This window comes from Palaemon carinicauda, chromosome 35 (assembly GCF_036898095.1).
Source record: "Palaemon carinicauda isolate YSFRI2023 chromosome 35, ASM3689809v2, whole genome shotgun sequence".
Taxonomy (NCBI): domain Eukaryota; kingdom Metazoa; phylum Arthropoda; class Malacostraca; order Decapoda; family Palaemonidae; genus Palaemon; species Palaemon carinicauda.
The window spans coordinates 17,328,420-17,350,615 of record NC_090759.1 but is presented as its reverse complement, the minus strand read 5'-3'; the positions used below and the strand labels follow the sequence as shown (position 1 = coordinate 17,350,615).

Here is a 22,196-nt window from a genome sequence, read left to right as displayed (position 1 = left end):
ACAGGCAGTAACTCCGTCTGTTGCCGCACCAGCTGTTTTAGACCCTCAGTCACAACGGACAGTAGCTCCGTTTGTTGCCGTCTTTTATAGACCCTAGTGGTCCATGCTGCAGACTATACAGTCTCAGCTTGCTCCTTCATGCAGGAGTATCGTGCTGAGAAGGTTGACAATGCACCTGTTAATCTACAACCTGCCACGGTTGTGCGCTCAGCAGATACTGCGGCTGCCTGCTCCCACACTCCACCTGTGAGAGCTCCACCTCCGATGCGCAGTCGACCCTGCCAGACGCATGTTCATGCTGCACCCTCCGTTAACATGCGTGAGCTACCGCATCAGCAGTGGGAAGGTGCTGTAGAGCTGCCGTGTTTTGACACAATGCGGCATGCTCCGCAACCCATGCGGCATGCTCCGCATCCCATACGGCATGCTCCGCAACCCACGGCAGTCCCTCCCACTCACCAGCACTCCGCTTTTGTTGTTGCCAGCTCCCACACTCCGACTACGGAGAAGGTTGACGATGCACCCGTGGGCCTACAGCCTACCACGGTTGTGCGCCCGGCATGGCTGCCTGCTCCCACACTCTTGTTGTGAGAGCTCCTCCACCCATGCACAGTCAACCCTGCCAGATGTATGATGACTCCCACAGACACATGGAGCACTCCGTTGCCGTGCGTGAGCTACCACAAGTTGCCGTGTTTTGACACGGTGTGTCAGCCTCCGCAACACACTGTGGTTACCGCCACTCGCCCGCAGCAAACTAGTCAGTCAGGAGTTGAGGCTTCCCCACACAACTTTGGTTGTTGCCAACTCACAGACTGTCAAACAGTTACATGACGTTGCCTTCTGGTCTGCTACTAATACTCCAGTGCTGTATGTCCTCACGCACCTGTTGGGGTTGACAGTTCAGTTTTTGACAGTTCACAGACTCTCAAGCAGTTACATAACGTTGCCTTCTGGTCTGCTGCTAATGCACCAGTGCTGTATGTCCTCACGCACCTGTTGTGGTTGACAGTTCAGTTGTTGACAGTTCACAGACTGTCAGGCAGTTACATAGCGTTGCCTTCTGGTCTGCTGCTTATGCACCAGTGAAACCCTCACTGAGATAACCTAGCTTTTCTCGGACATGGTTCCTGTAGATGAGAAAGTGCTGTTCTCCCTCCTTCTGATATTCCCTTGAGGACTCTGTCATTTGGAGAGGAGCCTTAAGATGCTTAGCCTCCTATGGACTTTAATTAAAGCATAACATGCTTCCAGGGAGGGTAAATGGTTCCGCTTCAGTCGCTAACCCCGTCTGTTGCCACACCTGCTCCCATAGACCTTGGGCTTTGTTGCAAGACATGCAGTCCAAGCTTAGTCCTTGATAGAGGATTTTTTACGGAGAAGAACCTTCTTGCCAACGACCTTCCTACCGGTTGGTTGTACGCCCTGTTGACGCTGAGGTATCCTACTCACGTCCGCCAGTTGAGATGGTTCCTCCACCGGTGCGACCCAGTGTGGGTTGCCAGTCGCACGTTGACGTTAAGCTACTCTCGGAGGTGGTTGTGGACGTTCAGTGTGTCACTGGGAAGACGTTCAACAACCAGCAGAGGTGACTTGTTGTGACGCAGTGCGGCAACCTCAGCAACCCGATAAGGGGTTGTCTGCACTACCCAGACAGTCTAGACAGTTTCGGGTTGTCGCTGTACTTCCTCGCATCCCCATGGTTGACAGTTCACAGACTGTGCAGCAGTACCATGATCTTGTGTCCGGCTCCGTCACGCATCCACCAGTGCGACCGGATTCAGCGAGTCAGACGTTGCCCACTCTGTTGCCGTTTCCTCATCAGTTTCGGATGAGGAACCCAAAGATGAGGACATGGCTGAACAAGACGATCAACCCCCAGCCCTGCTATCCATCCAGAAGATGCTGAAGAAGGAACACGGCCCTGTCAGGCTGTGGATGAGTCTGGTTAGGACACTGTCATCCGTGGTTCAATTGGTGTCACTTGGAAGACTACACCTCCGTCCTCTTCGGTTTCATCTAGCTCTTCACTGGAAAAGGACAAGACGCTAGAAGCGGTCTCGATTCCGGTTTCCGGAAGATAAGTCTGGCCTGACTTGATGAAAGGACTTTGTCAACCTTTTATATGGTCTGCCTCTGACTGTTCAGACTCCCAACCACGTTCTCTTCTCAGACGCATCGGACGTAGGCTGGGGTGCGACCTTAGGCGGTAGGGAATGCTCGGGATTATGGAACTCGAGTCAAAGGACAATGCATTTTAACTGCAAGAAGCTTCTGGCAGTACGTCTGACCTGGAAAAGCTTCAGGTCTCTCCTTCAAGGCAAAGTAGTGGAGGTGAACACGGACAACTCCCTGCTTTGATGTTCATCTCCTAGCAAGGAGGGACCTGCTCTCTGACATGGTGCGAGTTCGCAAGTGACCTCCTCTCCTGTTCAACAGGTCTAGACCTTTCACTAGTAACAAGTTTCTTCCAAGGCAACTTGAATGTCTTAGCAGTTTGTCTCAGTAGGAAGGGACAATAATTCCGACATATTGGACCCTCCACAAAGATGTATGCAAGAGACTTTGGGTCACCTGGGGCCAGCCAACCATAGATCTCTTCGCAACCTCGATGTCCAAGAGGCTCTCAATACTTTGCTCACCTATCCCGGACCCAGCAGTGGTTCTTTTAGATGCCTTTCTACTAGATTAGTCTCATCTAGATCTATATGCATTCCCTCCGTTCTAGATTGTCAACAAGGTACTGCAGAAGTTCGCCTCTCACTATGGGACAAAGTTGACACTAGTTGCTTCCCTCTGGCCCGCGAGAGAATAACTTACCGAGGTACTTCGATGGCTAGTAGACGTTCCCAGAACTCTTCCCCTAAGGGTGGACCTGCTACGTCTGCCACGCGTAAGAAGGTACTCCAAGGCCTCCACGCTCTTCGTCTCACTGCCTTCAGAGTATCGAAAGACTCGAGAACTAGAGGTTTTTCGAAGGAGGTAACCAGAGCGATTGCTAGAGCAAGGAGAACATCCACCCTTAGAGTCTACCAATTGAAGTGGGAAATCTTCCGAAACTGGTGCAAGTCAGTATCTGTATCCTCGACCAGTACCTCTGTAACTCAAATAGCTGACTTCCTCTTATATCTGAGGAAAGAGCGATCTCTTTCAGCTCCCACTTTTAAGGGTTACAGAAGCATGTTGGCATCAGTCTTCCGTCGCAGAGGCTTAGATCTTTCCAACAATAAAGATCTACAGGACCTCCTTAAGTCTTTTGAGACCACGAAGGAGCGTCGTTTGGTTACACCTGTTGGAATTTAGACATGGTTCTAAGATTCCTTATGTTAGACAGGTTCGAACCACTTCAATCAGCCTCCCTGAAAGATCTCACCTTTAAGACTCTTTTCCTGATATGCTTAACCACAGCTAAAAGAGTCAGTGAGATTCATGCCTTCAGCAAGAACATCGGATTCTCATCCGAAATGGCTACATGTTCTACATCTTGGTTTTCTAGCCAAACACGAGCTGCCTTCTCGGCCTTGACCAATATCGTTCGATATTCCAAACTTATCGTATGGTTGGAAATGAACTAGAAAAGAGTATTATGTCCTGTAAGAGCTCTTAAGTTCTATTTTAAAAACCTTTACGAGGCCCGTCTGAAGCTTTATGGTGTTCAGTTAAGAATTCATCTTTGCCTATGTCAGAGAATTCTTTATCCTATTATTTTCAGACTGTTAATACGAGAAGCTCATTCCCTTCTGAATGAGGAAGACCAAGCTTGGCTGAAGGTAAGGACACACGAAGTTAGAGCTATCACAACTTCCGTGACCTTTAAACAAAATAGATCTCTGCAAAATATAGTCGACGCAACCTTTTGGAAAGCTAATCAGTGTTCGCGTCTTTTATCTTAAGAATGTCCAGTCTCTTTACGAGAACTGCTACACTCTGGGACCATTCGTAGCAACGAGTGCAGTAGTGGTGGGGGCTCCACCACTACAATTCCCTAATTCCAGAACCTTTTTAATCTTTCTCTTGAAATATTTTTGGGTTGTCCGGAAGGCTAAGAAGCCTTCCGCATCCTGGTTGATTTGGCGGGTGGTCAAATTCTTTCTTGAGAAGCGCCTAGATTAGAGGTTGTGATGAGGTCCTTTAGTATGGGTTGCAGCCCTTCATACTTCAGCACCTAGGAGTCGTTCAGCATCCTAAGAGGATCGCTAGGCTCAGTAAGGAAGACGTACTTAAAAAGGCAGAGTAATGGTTCAAGTCGACTTCCTTACCAGGTACTTATTTATTTTATGTTTGTTATTTTGAATAACTGCTAAAATGAGATACGGGATACTTAGCTTCTTATGTTAACATGTATGCTGGTCTCCACCCACCACCCTGGGTGTGAATCAGCTACATGATCATCGGGTAAGATTAATATTGAAAAATGTTATTTTCCTTAGTAAAATAAATTTTTGAATATACTTACCCGATGATCATGAATTTAAGGACCCTCCCTTCCTCCCCATAGAGAACCAATGGACCGAGGAGAAAATTGAGTTCTTGTTGACAAGAAGTACTTGAGTACCTGCTCACAGATGGCGCTGTTGTGTACACCCCCACCTGTATAGCGATCGCTGGCGTATCCCGACCTTAGATTTCTGTCGGGCAACAGAGTTGACAGCTACATGATCATCGGGTAAGTATATTCAAAAATTTATTTTACTAAGGAAAATAACATTTTTTAACATCTCAAGAACAAAACACTGTGGAACTGTTTCCAGTAGAGAATTTTTGTTGGTCTCATTAATCATCAAATTACAGTAATAAGAGTACCAAATCATATGGTCTCAAACTTCTTATTACTGTATAGTTATAACACACAAAGTCTTTATAATGATTATGATAAGATTATTGTAAAGTAATGGTATTAATTTAAATTCTTCATGATACAGTATAAGCAATAGTTTTACATGCATGGTCAACATGGATTTGCTCGAGTCTCCCCAATGGCTAGCCTTATATCTCTCTTTGTACTAATCCCACAGCATACAGTGTATATATAGACTTATTTTGTAGCTGCTCCTACACTAACAAACTTTACGTTATTTGTTTGGATATTCTTTCGGCAAAGCTGGAAGGTAGCTATTTAGACTTTAAATGCGAGGTGGCAACCCTACATAACCACTGTAGTGAGAAAGTAGGGTATGGTTGGAGGCTACCCAACTATTTATATCTACTCACAGCTCGGTGAGCTACTTTTCTTTCGGCTGGTAGAGAACGAACGTCTCTGTTCTCGCTCTCTCCTCCTCAGGGCTTAGCCATACAGACATTTGCTTACACTCATCATTTTTAAATATGTAACTTCCCTGGTAGTTACATATATATAGCTTAAATCTCGCGTTTCGATGCGGCACGACAGAAAATTCAAATTTGTGGTGATCGCCGCCATGAAAGTAGGTGGTCATACATGAGCGCCATCTCTCATAGGTTATCAGAACCATTCCCAACATTCTTCAGAAATTCTCTGTCTGTGATTGAGTCAACACCTCGGGAATTGGTTTTTTGGAATATTACTTTATTCTACCTTTTGTCTGATTATTGTTAATGACTTTCGCTGCCTTTCAACTATCGAAGATATTGTATAGGATAGTATTTTTTTACTGGTCCAACTTGGACAGTTTAATTTAACTTGATTTTCAAGATGGCTCTTCTGTTGTTAAACTTTGTGTGTAGTGCTAGACCGGCTTTCGAGCTGCTCTTACTTCCCGCACTGTATTTAGCAGGGAGCATGGATGTATTTGTATTCTTTCTATGTTCGTACTTTGAGGAATCAAAGATTTTTCCCCCTACTTTATTAACTAACGAACAAGTCTTAAAGTTATAATGGAAGGAAAGACATTTCTACATTAAAACATTATGGCGTCACTATTTTGTGACGTAACTCTTAGCAGAGCGAAATCTGATTACCTTGAAGGAATTCAGTCTGCCTTCGTGATGACGTCACAATCCTGTGACGTAATCTTCTTAGTATGACTTGCATTTTGTGAATTATTTTCTTTTCTTGCAAGAAATTTTTAAAATATTAGCTTACTAAGCATAAGTATGTTTATAATTTAGGAAAATATATTATTTTTAAGTATATTTTTGTCCTATTAGTATATTTCCCTTAGTCAATTTTTGATTTAGAGATTTTTCAAGCGTACAGTCATTTTACGCTCGTAGTTATTCTAAGGGAGATGTCAGATAATAAACGATCGTTTTTGTTTCGTATCGTTATTTTTATTATTTCGCTCTTGAGAATACTAATATTATTCATATATCCTATTGTATTTTCTTTCTGTCCCTTGGCGAAAGAGGATAATCTCTCGCAACGGGCAGGTCTATTATGATCTATTGTGAAATAGTTTAAAGTACTAGTGTTCAATGGCATATAAAATGATGCAATTTAGTCAATCTACGATATGTAATACTCTTGACAATCGTTTTTTGTTTTCACAATTGTATCGTTATTTTATATTTCTATTTTGAGAATACTAATATGAATCATATATCCTATTGTATTTTCTTTCTAGCCCTTGATGAAAAAGTATAATTTCTTGCAACGGGAAGGTCTATTAAGATCTAATGTGAAATAATTAAAAGTGCTAGTGTTCAATGTCAGTGCAGTGGAGGGTGCGTCCGTTCGTGTCCCTCATAATCCCAGCCCGGGACCTCTTCCATGCTCCCCAACCCCTGTGAGAAGGAATGTCGAAAGGTCAAAGGATATGGCAGACCTTGATCAGCGAACGGACGTCCCCTCGGGCGATCATGTTGACGATCCCCAGATCGCTCCCCCTCGCCACAGAAAAGGCGAGGTTAAAATGTCTGTATCTTCGTCAGACGACGCAAAACCATGACGTGGTTGGCGCCAACCACTACGTTCAAGTTGACGATCCCTCACAACGATCGATACATAATTCAGATCGCGCACAAGGCGCGCGGGGAGTATCGACAGTTGACGATACCTCGCAGCGATCAGTACATCGTTCAGTTAGCGCCACGGCGCTCATCATGTATCTGATTTGTCTGAATTAAAGAGGTCGATTTCGTCTCTGTTTGACGTTTACGATTCTCTGGCAGAAAAATCGCGTCTAAAATAATCTAAGGAGCAATAGACCAAGAAAACGGTCTTGCGATATTATCGGACAGCGTGTTTCTCCGATAATTAGCAACGCTTCCTCGCAGTGATCAGCTCTCGTTGCGGCAAGCGACAAGGTGGGCGCATACGGCAGCTCACGGCAATCTGAACAGTCTGGAAGCTCACGGCAACCTGGACATATGCTGGACGCATGCAGTCAGGTTTTGTCCCCACGTCACTGTGAACAAGCAGTTGTCTCGCCTTGGCGATCTGCGGAACGCGCGACTATCGCTCATGCGAGACGCATGCGACACGCTGATAGCTCACGGCAATCTGGACACATGCAGCAGTCTGGACACATGCAGCAGTCTGGAAACTCACGGCAAACTGGACGCATGTGGCAGTCTGGACATATGCTGGACGCATGCAGTCAGGTTTTGTCCCCATGTCACTATAGACAAACAGTTGTCTCTTCTTTGCGATTGACTGGAAGTGATACTAACGCTTCCTTACGGCTCGCAGCAGACTCACGGCATTCGGGACGCATGCAGTAGACTGATACCTCTCATGGGAACATACAACAGTCTCAATCTGGACCCATGATGGACTCATATAGTCGGGACTTGTCCTCGCAACAGGATAGGCAAGTTTTTTATCTCTCCTTCGTGATTTTTTGAATGCGCAACTAACGCTCCCTTACGTCAAACTGTTGACATACAACATGCTGAACTCATGCTGGACGCACGTGGTCAAGATTTTCTCTCGCATGGGTTCACAGATGTTGATGCTTCCTTACAGCATGATGATCTTATGCTGGAAGCACTGGAACCTGTCTCTCCCTCGAAGCTTACAGTACATAAACGTGATGCCTCTTCGCAACTGGATTGGATGATATCCTTCACGAGATTTCTTCAGGACAAGATGAATTATTTTTGGAAGACAATAACCGACAGGATGACGCGGTTTTGTCTCCTACCCATTCGAAGATGTTCCATTAGCCGAATTAGAAGACGAATCTCAGGATTCACTACAGACAGCTAAAAAAAGAAAAAAAACTTCTGACAGCGTTAACATCTCTGTATCCAGAAGATTTTTCTCAACCTAAACATCAGAGCCCGCCCTCTCAGTTTTTGAAGGGCAGACCCCGAAAAACGTCCTCCTTTAGGAATATGGTCCTGGCTAGGTCTGTTAAGAGAGCTTTCTCAACTCTCAACCAATGGACGTCCAAGAGAAAGGATCTAGAGTAGACCTTTTTCTTTTCCTCAAACGACTGGCTTCCAGATCTAGTGTGTGGTATTCGTCTGAGGGAATTTCTCGGTTTGGGAGTTTCCTGCCTCCTCCCAGGGAGACTTCTCCAGACTTGTTGACTCCTCACTTAGGTCAGACATGAGCAAGTCGAAGATTATGTCGTCCAATTCTGAAATGGACCATCTTCTGAAGGGAATTTTTTAGACTATAGAAGTGTTCAGCCTTACAGACTGTACTCTCGTAACTCTCCCAGAAGCCACAGACCCTAAGAACGAGGCTCAGATGCATCTGATTGCCTGTCTGGGTAAGGCCAGGAGGGATGGCTCCATTGAACTTTCCACCCTTTTCACGACAGTAGTTCTTAAAAAGAGGACTATATGTTGTTCCTTCTTATCTTCAGGTTTGTCCCTTGTTCAGAGATCTGAACTTTTACTTGCTTCGATTGGGTAATCATCTTTTCCCACTGGACTTAGGGAAATATTTGTCTACAGCTCTGAAATAACAGGCTGTGCAAGATTTTTCTCTAGAACTGCTAAATAAGTCCTCCCAGCTAGCTTTTTAGCAAGGATATAAAAGGAGCCTCTTCCCACTCGTCAGCTCTTTTGTGGGAGAGCACCTTCAAGGGGAACTCAGAGGATTGCTGCTGGAGGTCAAGCTCGCAGATTCCCAAGACAACAAACCGAATCTAAAAGTGAGACGTGCTATGCCTCCCATGTCGTCGATACCCTTGGAGTTGACAACAGTCTATTCAGGAAACAAGGCAGCAGCTCTTCAAGAGCAAGTGAACCTTATGCTGTCGAAATCAGTCATAGAAAGGGTAGAGAACACCTCCTCGGAGGGGTTTTTACAACATACTTTTCCTAGTTCCAAAAAGCTTGTGGGGGGGGGGGGTGAAAACCTGTTCTGGACGTCAGTCCTTACAGGCAACAGACAGGGAGACTGGATAGTGTCTTTGGATCTACAGGACGCGTATTTCCATATCTCGATACACCCGGACCAGTACCTGGACGACTGACCACTCAGAGCAGAATCACAAGTAAAGTGTCTGGAGGCTCTTCAAAGGATAATGCCCTTAATGCAACAGTTAGGTCTGATGGTAGCCTGGCCAAATCTTAACTAACACCCTCACAGAATTTCATTTTTATGGGGATGATAATCGGTTCAGATCGCGCTCAAGACACTCCGGAAATGTCGCAAGGACTTTCTCCTGGTGGTCACCCGGCTACGGTTAACGATCCCTCGCAGCAATCAGCATACGGTTCAGTTCGCGCATATGGTGCGCTTCAAGTGTCTGGTCTGTCTGAACTAGAGAGGTCGATTTCGTCTCTGTTTGACGCATACGATTCTCGACAGGGGTCTGTGGATAGAGTCTAAGAGGAAATGACACATATATATCAAAGAGCTAGTGACCATTCACCAAGCCCTGATTACTCACTTCATAGAAGGGGAGAAAAACGTCAGGACGGATCTGCTCAGCAGAATAAGGCAAGTTCTTACTGTAGAGTGGACCCTACGTCACGAGGTGTCCACCAGCCTTTGGATGTTGTGGGGTCAACACTTGATAGACCTCTTCGCCTCACAAATGACGTAGAGGTTGCCGGTATTTTGCTCTCCATTACCAGACCAGGAAGCAGTCACAGTGGACGCTTTTCTTCTGAACTGGGAAGGTCTAAATGTGTACGCTTTTCTTCCATTCAAGATCCTGGACAGAGTACTGAAAAGATTCAGGGATTCTCCCAACGTCCGCATGACCATGATAGCTCCTTTTTGGCCCATGAGACATTAAGTTGTGGAGATGATGGAGTGGCTGGTAGATACCCCCAGATCATTACCACTATTAGGGTTTACTAATCCGAGTGGGACATTAGAGTGTGGTGCAGGAATAATAGACTTTCCTCTACCAATACCTCTATAGCCAATATAGCAGAGTTTTCTGTTGTATCTGCGTACAAAAGAGAAGCTAGCTGTGCCTACCATCAAGGGTTACTGCAGCATGCTAACCTCCGTCTTTCGTAACCGTCACATTAGCGTGTCAGGTAACAAGGATCTTTCAGATCTCATTAGATCTTTTGAGACAACTAAGAGGAAGGACAATCCAACCTCCTCGTGGAACTTGGATGTAGTCCTGGCCTTTTTAACCTCAAGTAGGTCTGTACCCTTGGACAAGGCGTCTTGGAAGTATCTTACCAAGAAGACACTTTTCCTAATTACATTGGCTACAGTCAAAAGAATAGGAGAGTTAAAAGCCATCAGCAAGAAGGTGGGTTTTAATGGAGACAATGCAATTTGCTCCCTTCAGCTAGGCTTTCTTTTCAAAGACGAGACAGACAGCCTCTGATGCTTAGTTAAAAAGCCCTCTTTGCCTTTATCAAAGAATACCATGGCTTTTTTCATTAAGGATTTGATAAGAGAAACTCTCCAGGATTGTGAGTAAGAAGTTTTCCCTATCCTTAAGGTAAAACCACACGAGGTTAGAGCTGTAGCAATTTCTATGGCTTACAAACACAATAGGTCAATGAAGTCAATTTTGGAGCCTACTTTCTGGCGGAGTAAATCAATCTTCACAGACTGCTATCTCAAAGATGTCCAGACCTAGTATGAGGATTGCTGGTCCCTGGGTCCGTACGTTACCTCAGGCTTCGTAGTTGGAGAAGGGTCTACTGCCTCTTCCCGATAACTTAATATATACCCTTGCCTTTTTTCTTGTACTTGTGCTCATAGGTTGTCTGTGAAGGTTGTCGCAGCCTTCCGTCATTCCTCTTACAGGTGTGACTGTCTCTTTCTGACGCTCCCATGCTTACCAGTCCTGGTCTCGAGAGTCGCCTTGTGGCACCTTCATGTCGTTGATTGACACCGCCCCACACTCTGTTCGCCCGACCTGTAGGGAGCATCGTTGCGAGCAGGGTTCGTCCTGCGACGAGTGTTGGTAGTGGCCTGCCTCCCAGTGAGAGAAATGTGTGTGTTGCAGGAAGAAGAAAACCAAGCGAGATTTTTCTCCCCCAGGGTTCTTCTCTGTGGTGAAAAGAACTCAGGCTTCTTCTTCATGCACTCCTAGATCTCTCCAAAGCCCATCCTGGCTTGCCATCCTCTTGGGGGCGGTCGAGTAGGAGGGCAGACCGATTAAGTCTTTGGCAACCTCGTGATACGGGGCAGGTTGTTGCTTCCCCCAGAGGAGTACCCTTACCTCCAGCCACCAGGGAGCAATTTTCTCTTGCAGGTTTGTTGCAGGCTGGTGTGGTGGGATGTAAACAAAAGCAACCCCCCCACACCCTTGAATCTTACTATTGACAATAGTCTCCTCAAAACAAACTTTCTACTATTGTAATCTTACAACTGGACTCATGCACAAAGGGAACAGTAAAACGAAACAGTCTTAAAACTATATTGCTTACAAATTAAACACAAGAAAAAAAATCACACTTATCACTAATCATAAACTTAACGCTAAAACTGGCAAAAATAACAATAACAGACAATATTTTAAATATGGTATAAAGATGCATGTGGGTACACAGAACTCACCAATAATCAGAAAAACAATATTCCTTTACCAAACCCAACACTGACAGTCCACACACAGTACCAAAAACACTTAAAGACTAAAATAAAGCCTTTAACACTAAAGCATCAACCATATGCCATAAACCAGCAACAAATAATCACATCTTAACACTAAAACATAACAAGCGAAAACACATGAATCAATAATATATAAGTTTGTGTGTGGTCACCGTCGTTCACATATGGGCAACAGTTCTAGCCCACTGCCACAACTTCCTGGCAAAGAGTATTAGCCTACGGCCAATTCCAGTGTGCAATTACTTAACTCATTATATTCTCAGATTACCATATCTCCAAACCAGTGTCGTCATCGTCATCTGGAACTTTTATCAGGCTTGGTCATCAACAGTTACAAGAGTTTTCCCAAGAGCAGTCTATATCCAAATCATTAAATGTACGGGATCATCATCAATCTATCTATAAATGTGCGGAAGGCAACCACCAGTCCATGGACAAAAAAAGCTCCAAAGGAGTCCAAAGGAGGAATTATGGCCTGCAATAAAAAAGAAAAACACTTATGAACACTCCTAGCTAACTAAACTATCACACTGTAATCAAAGATAAATAATCAACTTTCTATCATTCACGATCGCACCTAACAAAGATAAATGAAAACAGTACTTACGCTTATACAAAAATGTCACTTCCAAGCTGGCTGGTCGATGAACAAAAAAATAATCCAGCATTCGGAACACAACTGACTCGTGCTGCAGTCAAATATAAAATGTTTTCGCCCAAGACATTCATCACCGCCCTAACCTAGCTAAAAATGTGAACAAACAACCTCAATTCCACCAACAGTTTTTCCCACTACAATCAATCATTACACTAACTACCCCTCGTTCGGTGGCGCGCACCGCTGACACACACACACACACACACAAACACACGCATGCTCTCTCTCTCTCTCTCTCTCTCTCTCTCTCTCTCTCTCTCTCTCTCTCTCTCTCTCTCTCTCTCTCTCTCTCTCTCTCTCGAAAGAAGCGCTACTGCAACTCCTTCAGCATGGGGCTTGGAGAAATCCTTCGCCAGCAGCTTCAACATCTTTCACCCCGGACGTTTGCGAAGTCCATCTCTCGCCCTCTCCTGGCCCTTCCAAGCGTGGACGAGGTGGATGCTCTCGCTCGCCCCTCCAATGGTCTCCTGTTGATGACACATCCTCACGCCATCCTGGGACTACGTCGTCATCTAACTTGCAGCCTCTTGTTTCTTCACACAGGAAAGGTTCCAGCTCGCATGTGCACACCTAGCCTGCTACGGACGTTAGGAGAGATGATCTTCTGATGGCCAGCGCTCCACCTGCTCGCGGATTGCCCGGACGAGACACTCCACCTGTAGTCTATTTGAACGATCTCTCTCTGGACGTTGTTCGCGATGTTCCGAGAATCATCCCAAAGAGCAACCGCCCTCAAGAGACCAAAGGTAATTTTGGTCTTGGTGCTCTTCTTCACGAAGGCGTTCCAAATTTAGAGCTAAACACTCACGCTTGAAAGACCACAGGTCATTAAGGTCTAGGCGCTCTCATTCATGAGCAAAAAGCTTACGATCACGAGCTAGACGATCTATATCATGATCTGGAAACTCGCATTCACAAACTAGAAACTCATGATTGCGAGGGAAACACTCATGATCTCGAGCAAGACACTAAAGATCACGAGCGAGGCACTCACGATCATGGGCGCGACATACATGATCACGAGCACAACTCTTACGATCGCGAACGATCCACTCGGCACTCTACAACACGAGCTGCCCCTTCTCCTTAATTAACTACAACCGTACAAGGACCTCCCAGTGGTCAATGCCCAGAGAAGCGTCCAACTACGCTACCCACTGCGCCCTTCTCAGCCTGGTGTGCATTAGGTAAGCGTTCGCCCGCGCAACGTTCACCAACGCGTTCTTCTCTGACGCAGCGGGTTGACCCTTTTCTGAGGCTTCCCATTTCCACCTCTAGCGGATGTTAGTAGCCCTACTGCGCTATAGGAGCCCCTGAGGCGCCTTTTTCCTAGCTCACCGTTGATCGTTTGTGAAACGGTTCCTTCGGCGCGTGAATTACACACTTTATTTAATTCATGAATCACGCCCTTTGACGTGGGAATCTCCTGATATCACGTGTGAATCGGCCCATCCCACACATGTTTCACGCGTTCAGGTCTCGATTTCACGAGTAAGCGCGGACCCAACACCTCCACCAACGACCTCCGCAGCTGTAACATCTAGCGGCAGGCTGATCGCCTTCCCTGAAGGGTTTAAGGAGCCCCGAATAATTTTGTAAGTGTTCCAATTTCTCCAGATCGTCCTTTACGGACTACCAAAGAGGATCTCCTCATGCTAAAGAGACTTGTCTCCTCGAGCTTCTCAGGCTCCAAAACGCCAATCCATCAAAAGGTGTTCTCCTCCAGCTATCCTGAAGGCGACCCCAGACTTGACGAAGGTTGTTGAGCTTCCTTCAGGGTATGACACTCTGGTGTTGACCCTCCAGAAGTCTTTGCTTGCCTTGGGTCTTCCAGTCCCTCCACAATCACAACAGCCTCAGAGCCAGTCTACTCTGTGAATTCCACTAGAAAAGCCAGAACCTGTGGCATCTTCCTCTGATGGCCCTTCTGACCCCAGGAGGAGGGCTATTCAAGGCAGTGCTGTTCCTTTGGTACAGCAGTCTTTTCCACCTAGACCCCGTGCTGGAGAAAGGGGTTTGTTCTGACTTCACAAGTTTCAAGACAACTCCATCTGATGCCGATTTGCCCAGGAGACAGGCTCACCTCTAGGCAAAAGAGGAGGTTGAAGGGTGGCACTCCACCTTGTACTAACTTGATTCAACCTTGTTCAAGCAGGTATCTTGGTTCACTTTGGGAGATCCCCATTCGACCCTTCCAGAGATTGTTCCTCTGGACCAACGTCTGGTTTCCAAACCCTGTGTGGAAGAAAAATCCTGTTTCCGAGTCTCGTGATCCGAAGGAACCGCATGCTGTTCCCTAAGCTTCCATCCTGAAAGAGCACTTTCCTCCCTGGAGAGAGGCAGAGGACTCTAAAAGCGAGGGACACTCTGAGCCCGGAGTTAGAGAAGAGATCTCTTGAGGCGGGTCCCTCTCATGACCCAGTTGACGACTTTGACCTACCCCAGGCTCCTATGGATGAGAGCCTGGAGGTGAGTGAGTTCATGGAGACTGACAAGGAATATCTCCCTAGGGCAGCAAGTCGAAAGTTGCACTCCGAGGCTGAGCGCAATAAGTCAGAACATGCCATCTAGCAACTCCTAGCCTGCATGACGACAAGAAGCCAAGGACATGGTCCAGTGCAGTCTTACCCTGCTCGAAGGGATTAACAGCAGCCAGAAGGAAGACTATCTCTCAGATAGGAGGCGCCTCCAGTTCTTTGAGAGTAGGTTCTTCCTCTAGGGCTCTCCTGCTTACTTTCATCCTGCAAAGGAAGTATTCCGATGTTGAGAATGAGTCCCTTCCTGACTAATCGACAACTCTGTAGAATCCCTTACTAGGTGTCACTCAGTTCAGAGACTTTCTTCAATGAGAACCTCCCTTCTGCCATCTGAGCTCCTCAACATAGAGAGAGGTGTGGAGTATGCCATGCAGGCTACTTCATTGCTCGACCTATGGCTGGGGTCGTTAGGCCACATTGTAAGCTTGGGTGTATCCAAGGAGTCCACAAGGCGGTCTCTCGGGTACCTGTATTTTGGAGTTCCTTTCGCACTATGAGGTTAACCTGTGGGACAATGCTATCCTAAAGCGAAAGGCTACTGTGATTGGGAGGTTCCACAGGCAGGTGTTGAGAGCGGAGGTTACACGCCCTAGGAAGTTAACCATCGAGGAATCCTCTCTTTTCGACCCAGAGAAGGTAGAGAGAGAGCAGCTGAGATGTGGAGAAAATCCTCCAAGGATTTTCTCCTCTGGGTATGACTTCTTGGCCCTATAGGAGGGCTCCTCAACCCCCCAGAATTCAGCCGAGCAATTTGATTCTCTTGACATGCAGGTCTGGAGGTGTCTAAGAGGTCCTTTCAAGCCAAAGAGCAGAAAGGAAGCAAGTCCTTCAGAGGAAAGAGAGGTGGTAGATGGGGTGGCCACTCCCACTAGGGAGGACATCTTCTCATCAGTTCAGCAGTGGGAGGATGCCTGTGATGCCTCTGGTAGAGATGGCAATTCCAAGGGGTGGATCTCTGGATGATCGCAGTGATCGGCGTAGGGTATCGCGTCCCATTCATTCAATCTCTTCCTCTGACGGGTTCCCATTCCGTTACGCTGGCCTATTGGGCCCAAGTCAAGACCATGCTACTGAAGGGTGCTCTCCAAGAGATCCTAGATAGGTCTAAAGGCTTCTGCAATCAAATCTTTCTTGTTAAAAAGGTGTCTGGTGGCTGGAGACCTGTCATAGATCTCTCGCCCCTGAACAAGTTTGTTCTGCAAACTCTGTTCAGGATGGAGACGGAAAACACGGTCATCCAGGCAGTAAGACCTAAGGACTTCATGTGCACATTGGATCTCCAGGATGTATACTTCCAGATCCCAATCCATCCGTCTTCAAGGAAGTATCTAAGATTCATACATAAGAACAAACTTTACCAGTCTCGCAAAGGCACCCCAGGTCTTTACCAGGGTGTTCGCCCTAGTGTTATCTTGGGCTCACAAGAACGGCATTCATCTCCTAAGATACCTCGACAACTGGCTGGTTCTAGCAGACTCCAAGATGACCCTTCATTATCACTGGGACATGTTTCTTGAGTTTTTTGAAGATCTGGGAATTGTGATAAATCTCGAGAAGTCATCAGTGCTTCCGTTCCAGAGACTGGTTTATCTTGGTATGATTATAGACACCTACTTTCAAAAAGTTTTTCCATCAGACGTCAGAGTACACAGGCTGAGAGAATGAATGAATGAATGATTTAAAGCCCAGCAGTGGTTATGCCTCTTAGGCCATCTGACCTCCCTGATTTGTCTTGTTTCCATCAGCCACCTCAGGATAAAATCTCTGCAATGGCAGCTAAAGTCCGTGTGGAACCAGCACACCGGCTCCCGGACACCTTAGTTCCTAGAGGAAGTGACCAAGCAATGGATCTGCAATGGTGGTGTGGCAGGATGTAAACAAAAACAAACCCCCACACCTTTGATCACTCTTACTTTCAAATATCCCACAATACAAACTTTCCCCTTACTTTACTTCAAACTGGACGATTGCACGAAGGGAAAACAAACAAAACATAACCTTAAAACTATATTAAACGCAACCAAAACAAAACACTTCATTAAACAGACTTAACCCAAACAGACAAAAAAAATAACAGACTTATATTTAAATAATATAACGGTGTGTGCGGTACACAAAACTCACCAATAATCAGAAAACTTTACAAACCCAACACCAATAGTTCACACATTACCAAAAACACTTACTTCCCACACAGTACCGAAAATACTTGACACTAAAACAAATCACGTAACACTAAACCAGAAACAATAATCATATCTACCACCAACATGAGCGAAAACGCTAAAATATTCAATATGTAAGTTTGTGTGGTAACCGTCGTCCACATACGGGTAACTCCTAGTCCACTGCCACAACTTCTTGGCAAAAGTATTAGCCTACGGCCAATTTCACAGCGCAATCGCTTAACTATACTCTTATATCATTTCCATGTCTAAGCCAAACCAGTGTCGTCGTCGTCGTCGTCATCATCATCATCATCATCATCCGGGACTTATTAGGCTCGGTCGTTAACAAATACATGAGCGGTCTATCCAAATCCTTATCCGATTTAACATACAGGGTCGTCATCAATCTATTAAATTTGCGGCAGGTAACCAACAGGCCACAGACAAACAAAAACTCCAAAGGAGTTTAAAAGAGTAAGGAGGAATTACGGCTCTGATACAAAAAAACACTTCACAGCCGGCTAACGATGAACAAAAAAACAACCGACTCCTCCTACAGTCAAATAGAAATTCCTTTCGCCCAAGACATTCATTACTGCCCTAACCTAGCTAAAAATGTAAACAAACAACCTCAAATATACCGACAGTCTTTCCCACTACAAACAATCATTCGCTAACTACCACTTGTTCTTCGGCGCGCACCGCGGACACACAAACACACACGCACACACAAGCATACATACATACTCTCTCTCTCTCTCTCTCTCTCTCTCTCTCTCTCTCTCTCTCTCTCTCTCTCTCTCTCTCTCTCTCAGGATTTGGCAAAAAAAAATGAAAATAAAACAAAAATAAATCCTCCACAGTGGGTTGCAGAGGGCTTGATCTTCTCGTCCCTCCTCCAGACTTGATGCTCTACACAGACAGCCCAGCAGTGGTTATGCCTCTTAGGCCATCTGACCTCCCTGATTCGTCTTGTTTCCATCAGCCACCTCAGGATAAGAGCCCTGCAATGGTAGCTAAAGTCTGTATGGAACCAGCACACCGGCTCCCGGACACCTTAGTTCCTAGAGGAAGTGACCAAGCAATGGATCTGCAATGGTGGGTGGCAGAGGAGAACCTTTGCAGAGGGCTTGATCTTCTCATCCCTCCTCCAGACTTGATGCTCTACACAGAAGCATCAAAAGAAGGATGGGGGCCCACTTGCTGCATCACACGGTCTCAGGTCTGTGGCCCAAGTCCGAAAGGTACCAGCATACAAATCTCTTAGAGATAAGAGCTGCCTTTCTAGTTCTCCAACAGTTCCATCAGTTGCTGGCTGGTCACTCTGTAGCGACAACACTATATTGGCTGTACCTTTTCGCAGCCCCTATGCCATCTTGCAATAGAGATTCTACGATGATCAGAAGATCATTCGGTAACCCTATCAGCTCGCTTCATTCTCGGCAAGAGGAATGTTCTCGCTGGCAACTTGAGCAGAGCGTCTCGGATAGTGGCCTCTGTATGGTCTTTGAATCGTCGGATAGCCAACGAAGTCCTGACTTTGTGGGGTTCCCCAACTGTGGACCTGTTTGCGACATACCATAATTTCAGACTCCCCATTGTACTGCTTCCCAGTCCCAGACTCTCAGGCCCTATGGTAAGATGTATTCCAACAATGGTGGGGCAATATTGACATTACGCATTCCCCATGTTCTGCCTGATGAGAAAAATGCTCAACAAGACCTGACCATCCAACAACCTAGTGATGACACTCATAGCCCTGCCATGGCATCATGCAGTATGGTTCTCTGACCTTCTGCAACTCATAGTTGATCTACTGAGAGAAATACCTCCACGACAAGATCTACTTAAACAACCAAACGTAAACATCTTTCACAAGGTTGTCCTGTCTCTTCGGCTTCACGCCTGGAGACTATCCAGTGTCTCCTCTCTTGGAGAGGTATTTCGCAACAAGTTGTGAGTAGGATATCTGGATATTTACCAAAATCCTCAGCCTTAGTGTACCAGACAAGGTGGTTGGTGTTGTGGAAGGAGTATCTCTCCCCTCAATGCCACTATTCCAATAATGGCAGGGTTTCTTGTGTACCTTCGAGAAGAAAATCTCCTATTGGTGTAGGCGGTGAAAGGCTATCAGTCAGCCTTAAGCCTAACGTTTAGATTGAATGGAGTAGATCTTTCCTCTTCATTGGAGCTTTCTTTACTCATACTTATTTATGAAATCACTTGGTCCCAGTCGGAGATAAGACCTCCTCCTTGGAATGTGGTTCATGTTTTGAGGTCCTCAAAAGGCCCTCTTGCGAACCATTATGCCATGCAACAGACCGTAATCTCGCTTTGAAGACGGCATTCCTGCTCGCTTTAGCCTTAGCAAAGAGAGTTAGTGAACTTCACGGTCTCTCATACAACATCGCCCATTCAGCGGGATGGTGGGAGACACTCAGGTTCGTCCCTGAGTTTATTGCAAAGACTCAAAATTCAAGGGTACTGGACCCTAGATTTGGGCCCTTTCAGATTAAGAGTCTATGTTTCATAACCAATGTCCCAGATTAATTGTTACTATGGCCAGTGAGGAGTTTGAGGTATTATCTTAAATGCACTGCAGCAACTCAGCCCCAGCTGTCAGCTCTATTCATTAGGGTAGAATTAAGAGTAGGGTCACCAAGAACACTATTTCTTCCTGGATTCGCAAAGGTATAGTTTGTGCTCTGAATCCTGATTCTCCTCTATCTTGAAGACCTAGAGCTCATGATGTCAGGGACATCAATACATCCCTGGCATTCAAATGCAAAGTTTCTGTGTTGCAAGTCTTACAAATCTTACAAGAGCGCATGTGGAAGTGTTAGACGACTTTCACCGCCCACTATCTTCAAGACATGACACACAGAAGACTCGATACGATATCTATCGGTCCTGTGGTTGAGGGCATTGGTTACTGTAGTTAAATCTGGGATGAATGAAATGTCTAGCTCTTTTCCTTTCTTCATCTTCCCCTCTCTTTTGGATAAAAGTGCCATGGGTCCCTCTGCAAACTGGCTTCAACCTCTGCGGGTAATAACCATTTCTCTTGTGTAATCTAGTATAGTTTGTTATTGTTATATACCTGTACACGTTCCCGATGCTTCCCGTGAGGTAAGCATTGGGAAACGTTTATATTTGGGTAATAATCCTATTTAAACTCCAAATATTCTTACTTAGACATTCTTATGCTATATCTCACAACCACTTAGATTGCTCAGGCCACTATCATTCTCAGTAAAATAATGAGAGGTTTGTTAGCATAGGAACAAATGACAAATTTGGAAGTATGTATTTTTCCCTAACTAATACAAACCTTTATTTATTTATATAAATTGTCCCGCCATCACCTGTCCCCTGTTAAGTCCTGCTTGCAATAAAAAGTAATGTAGCTCACCAAGTTGTGTGTAGATGTAGGTGGCCGGGTACCACCAGTCCCCTACCTACCCACTACATGGTTTGGTAGCGTTGCCACCTTGCATTAAAAGTCTAAATGGCTACCTTTCAGCTTCTCTGAAAGAATATCCATATAAATAACTACAGGTTTGTATTAGTTAGGAAAAAGTAAAGATTATTTCCAAATTTGTCATGTTATTGCCATGGTTGGGGAAGTTGGGAAGTAAAGCACAAATATTGGTTTGAACCTGGTGTTAAAGTGTTTGTAAATTTTTATTTCAGAATATCCGAATGATGGCCAAGTATTATACCAGGATTTATCTGAAAAGAATGGCAGACCTCTTGGATCTTTCAGTCAAGGTAGGACAATGTTGTGTGTTTGTATGTGATGATATTTTCACATAGTGTCACCCTGCAGTTTCTAATACAGTATCTCCTCAACTTTTCAAGGAATTACAGGTCTAGTCTTCTGGTAGGTGACTAAGTCCCTGTAATGTACTGTATTGCAACTAGCTCTTTAAAATCTGAGATTCCACAATTAACATTGTTATTTTATAATTTTTAGGTAAACTAAGAAGTCTGATGAGTAGTGATGTTGAGAATTTTTTTTTATGCAAAATTAATCTTTTGGCCTGCAGATCTTATCCCTTTTACCATTTTGGGGATGAAGTATTATTCACTGGGAATGCTTAAAAGTTTCAGCTATGCCTTTGCAAGTTTCAAATTCTTATTGATAATAGTATATGTAACTAATTCATTTTATTTTTTCAAGATAATTTCCTTTTTTTAATCTGTAAATCAGCTACTGTGATTTCCAGTAGGCTATTTTTATTTTTTACTGTAACCTTGTTAGTGTTATATTGTATAGCCTTTATTTTTGGTATGAAAATGTTCCAGACACTATACCACATCCATTTATGGGTTCACATCAGGTTCGTGCTTAATTTTGTGAGCTGTACTATTTACAACAGGAGAATTCCCAAATATTTTTCTGCTGTACAATTGCTGAAATTTCATCAATCTTAATTCATTATCTATAGTTGTTGTATGCTGGTACAAATTTTTCGCCCCTTAATTAGAGATATCTTCAATGTGAGCTGAAACGGCCGTTGAATTATCAAAAAGGTAGTAAGAATAGATAAAGACAGGACAGGAGGGGAAGCCACCTACATGCCTGACTGTGTCAAGGCACTTTGTATATGGCTGCAATCAGTTTGGCTGTACTGATGCTGCTCACTTCCAAATATATTGTTAACCTTTGTGAGGGGTGTGGCTGTAAGCAGTCCCTCCCTACAATCTAGGGATTGTGATTGAGGGTTTGATCTCATGCCAAGTAAAGGAAATGCTGTTTTACAGGGAATTTCTTCCTTAGTATTCATCTCAGCAAACTCAAGAGTTAGCTTACTTGTTTCTGGTCAGGAGGAACTGCTGAACCACTTGTGGTAACAAAGAACGGTTGACAAAGGGTGAAGATGGGAGTTAGCTCCTTTTTCCTGCTCCTATTCTCT

At 45.0% G+C, this 22,196-nt stretch overlaps 2 protein-coding genes across 3 annotated transcripts in view; one reads left to right on the top strand and one right to left on the bottom strand.

Annotated features, from left to right (window-relative positions):
- The window catches only part of LOC137627644 (uncharacterized), a 598,615-nt gene that overhangs the window by 308,105 nt on the left and 268,314 nt on the right, over positions 1–22,196 (bottom strand). The gene's annotated exons all lie outside the window — the stretch shown is intronic.
- Positions 1–22,196, top strand: part of Rpn5 (regulatory particle non-ATPase 5) — an 89,022-nt gene that overhangs the window by 61,114 nt on the left and 5,712 nt on the right. For both annotated transcript variants that reach the window (XM_068358775.1, XM_068358776.1), the window contains one exon: positions 20,971–21,048. In XM_068358775.1, the coding sequence (XP_068214876.1) occupies positions 20,971–21,048 (78 nt within the window). The remainder of the gene's footprint in view (positions 1–20,970; positions 21,049–22,196) is intronic.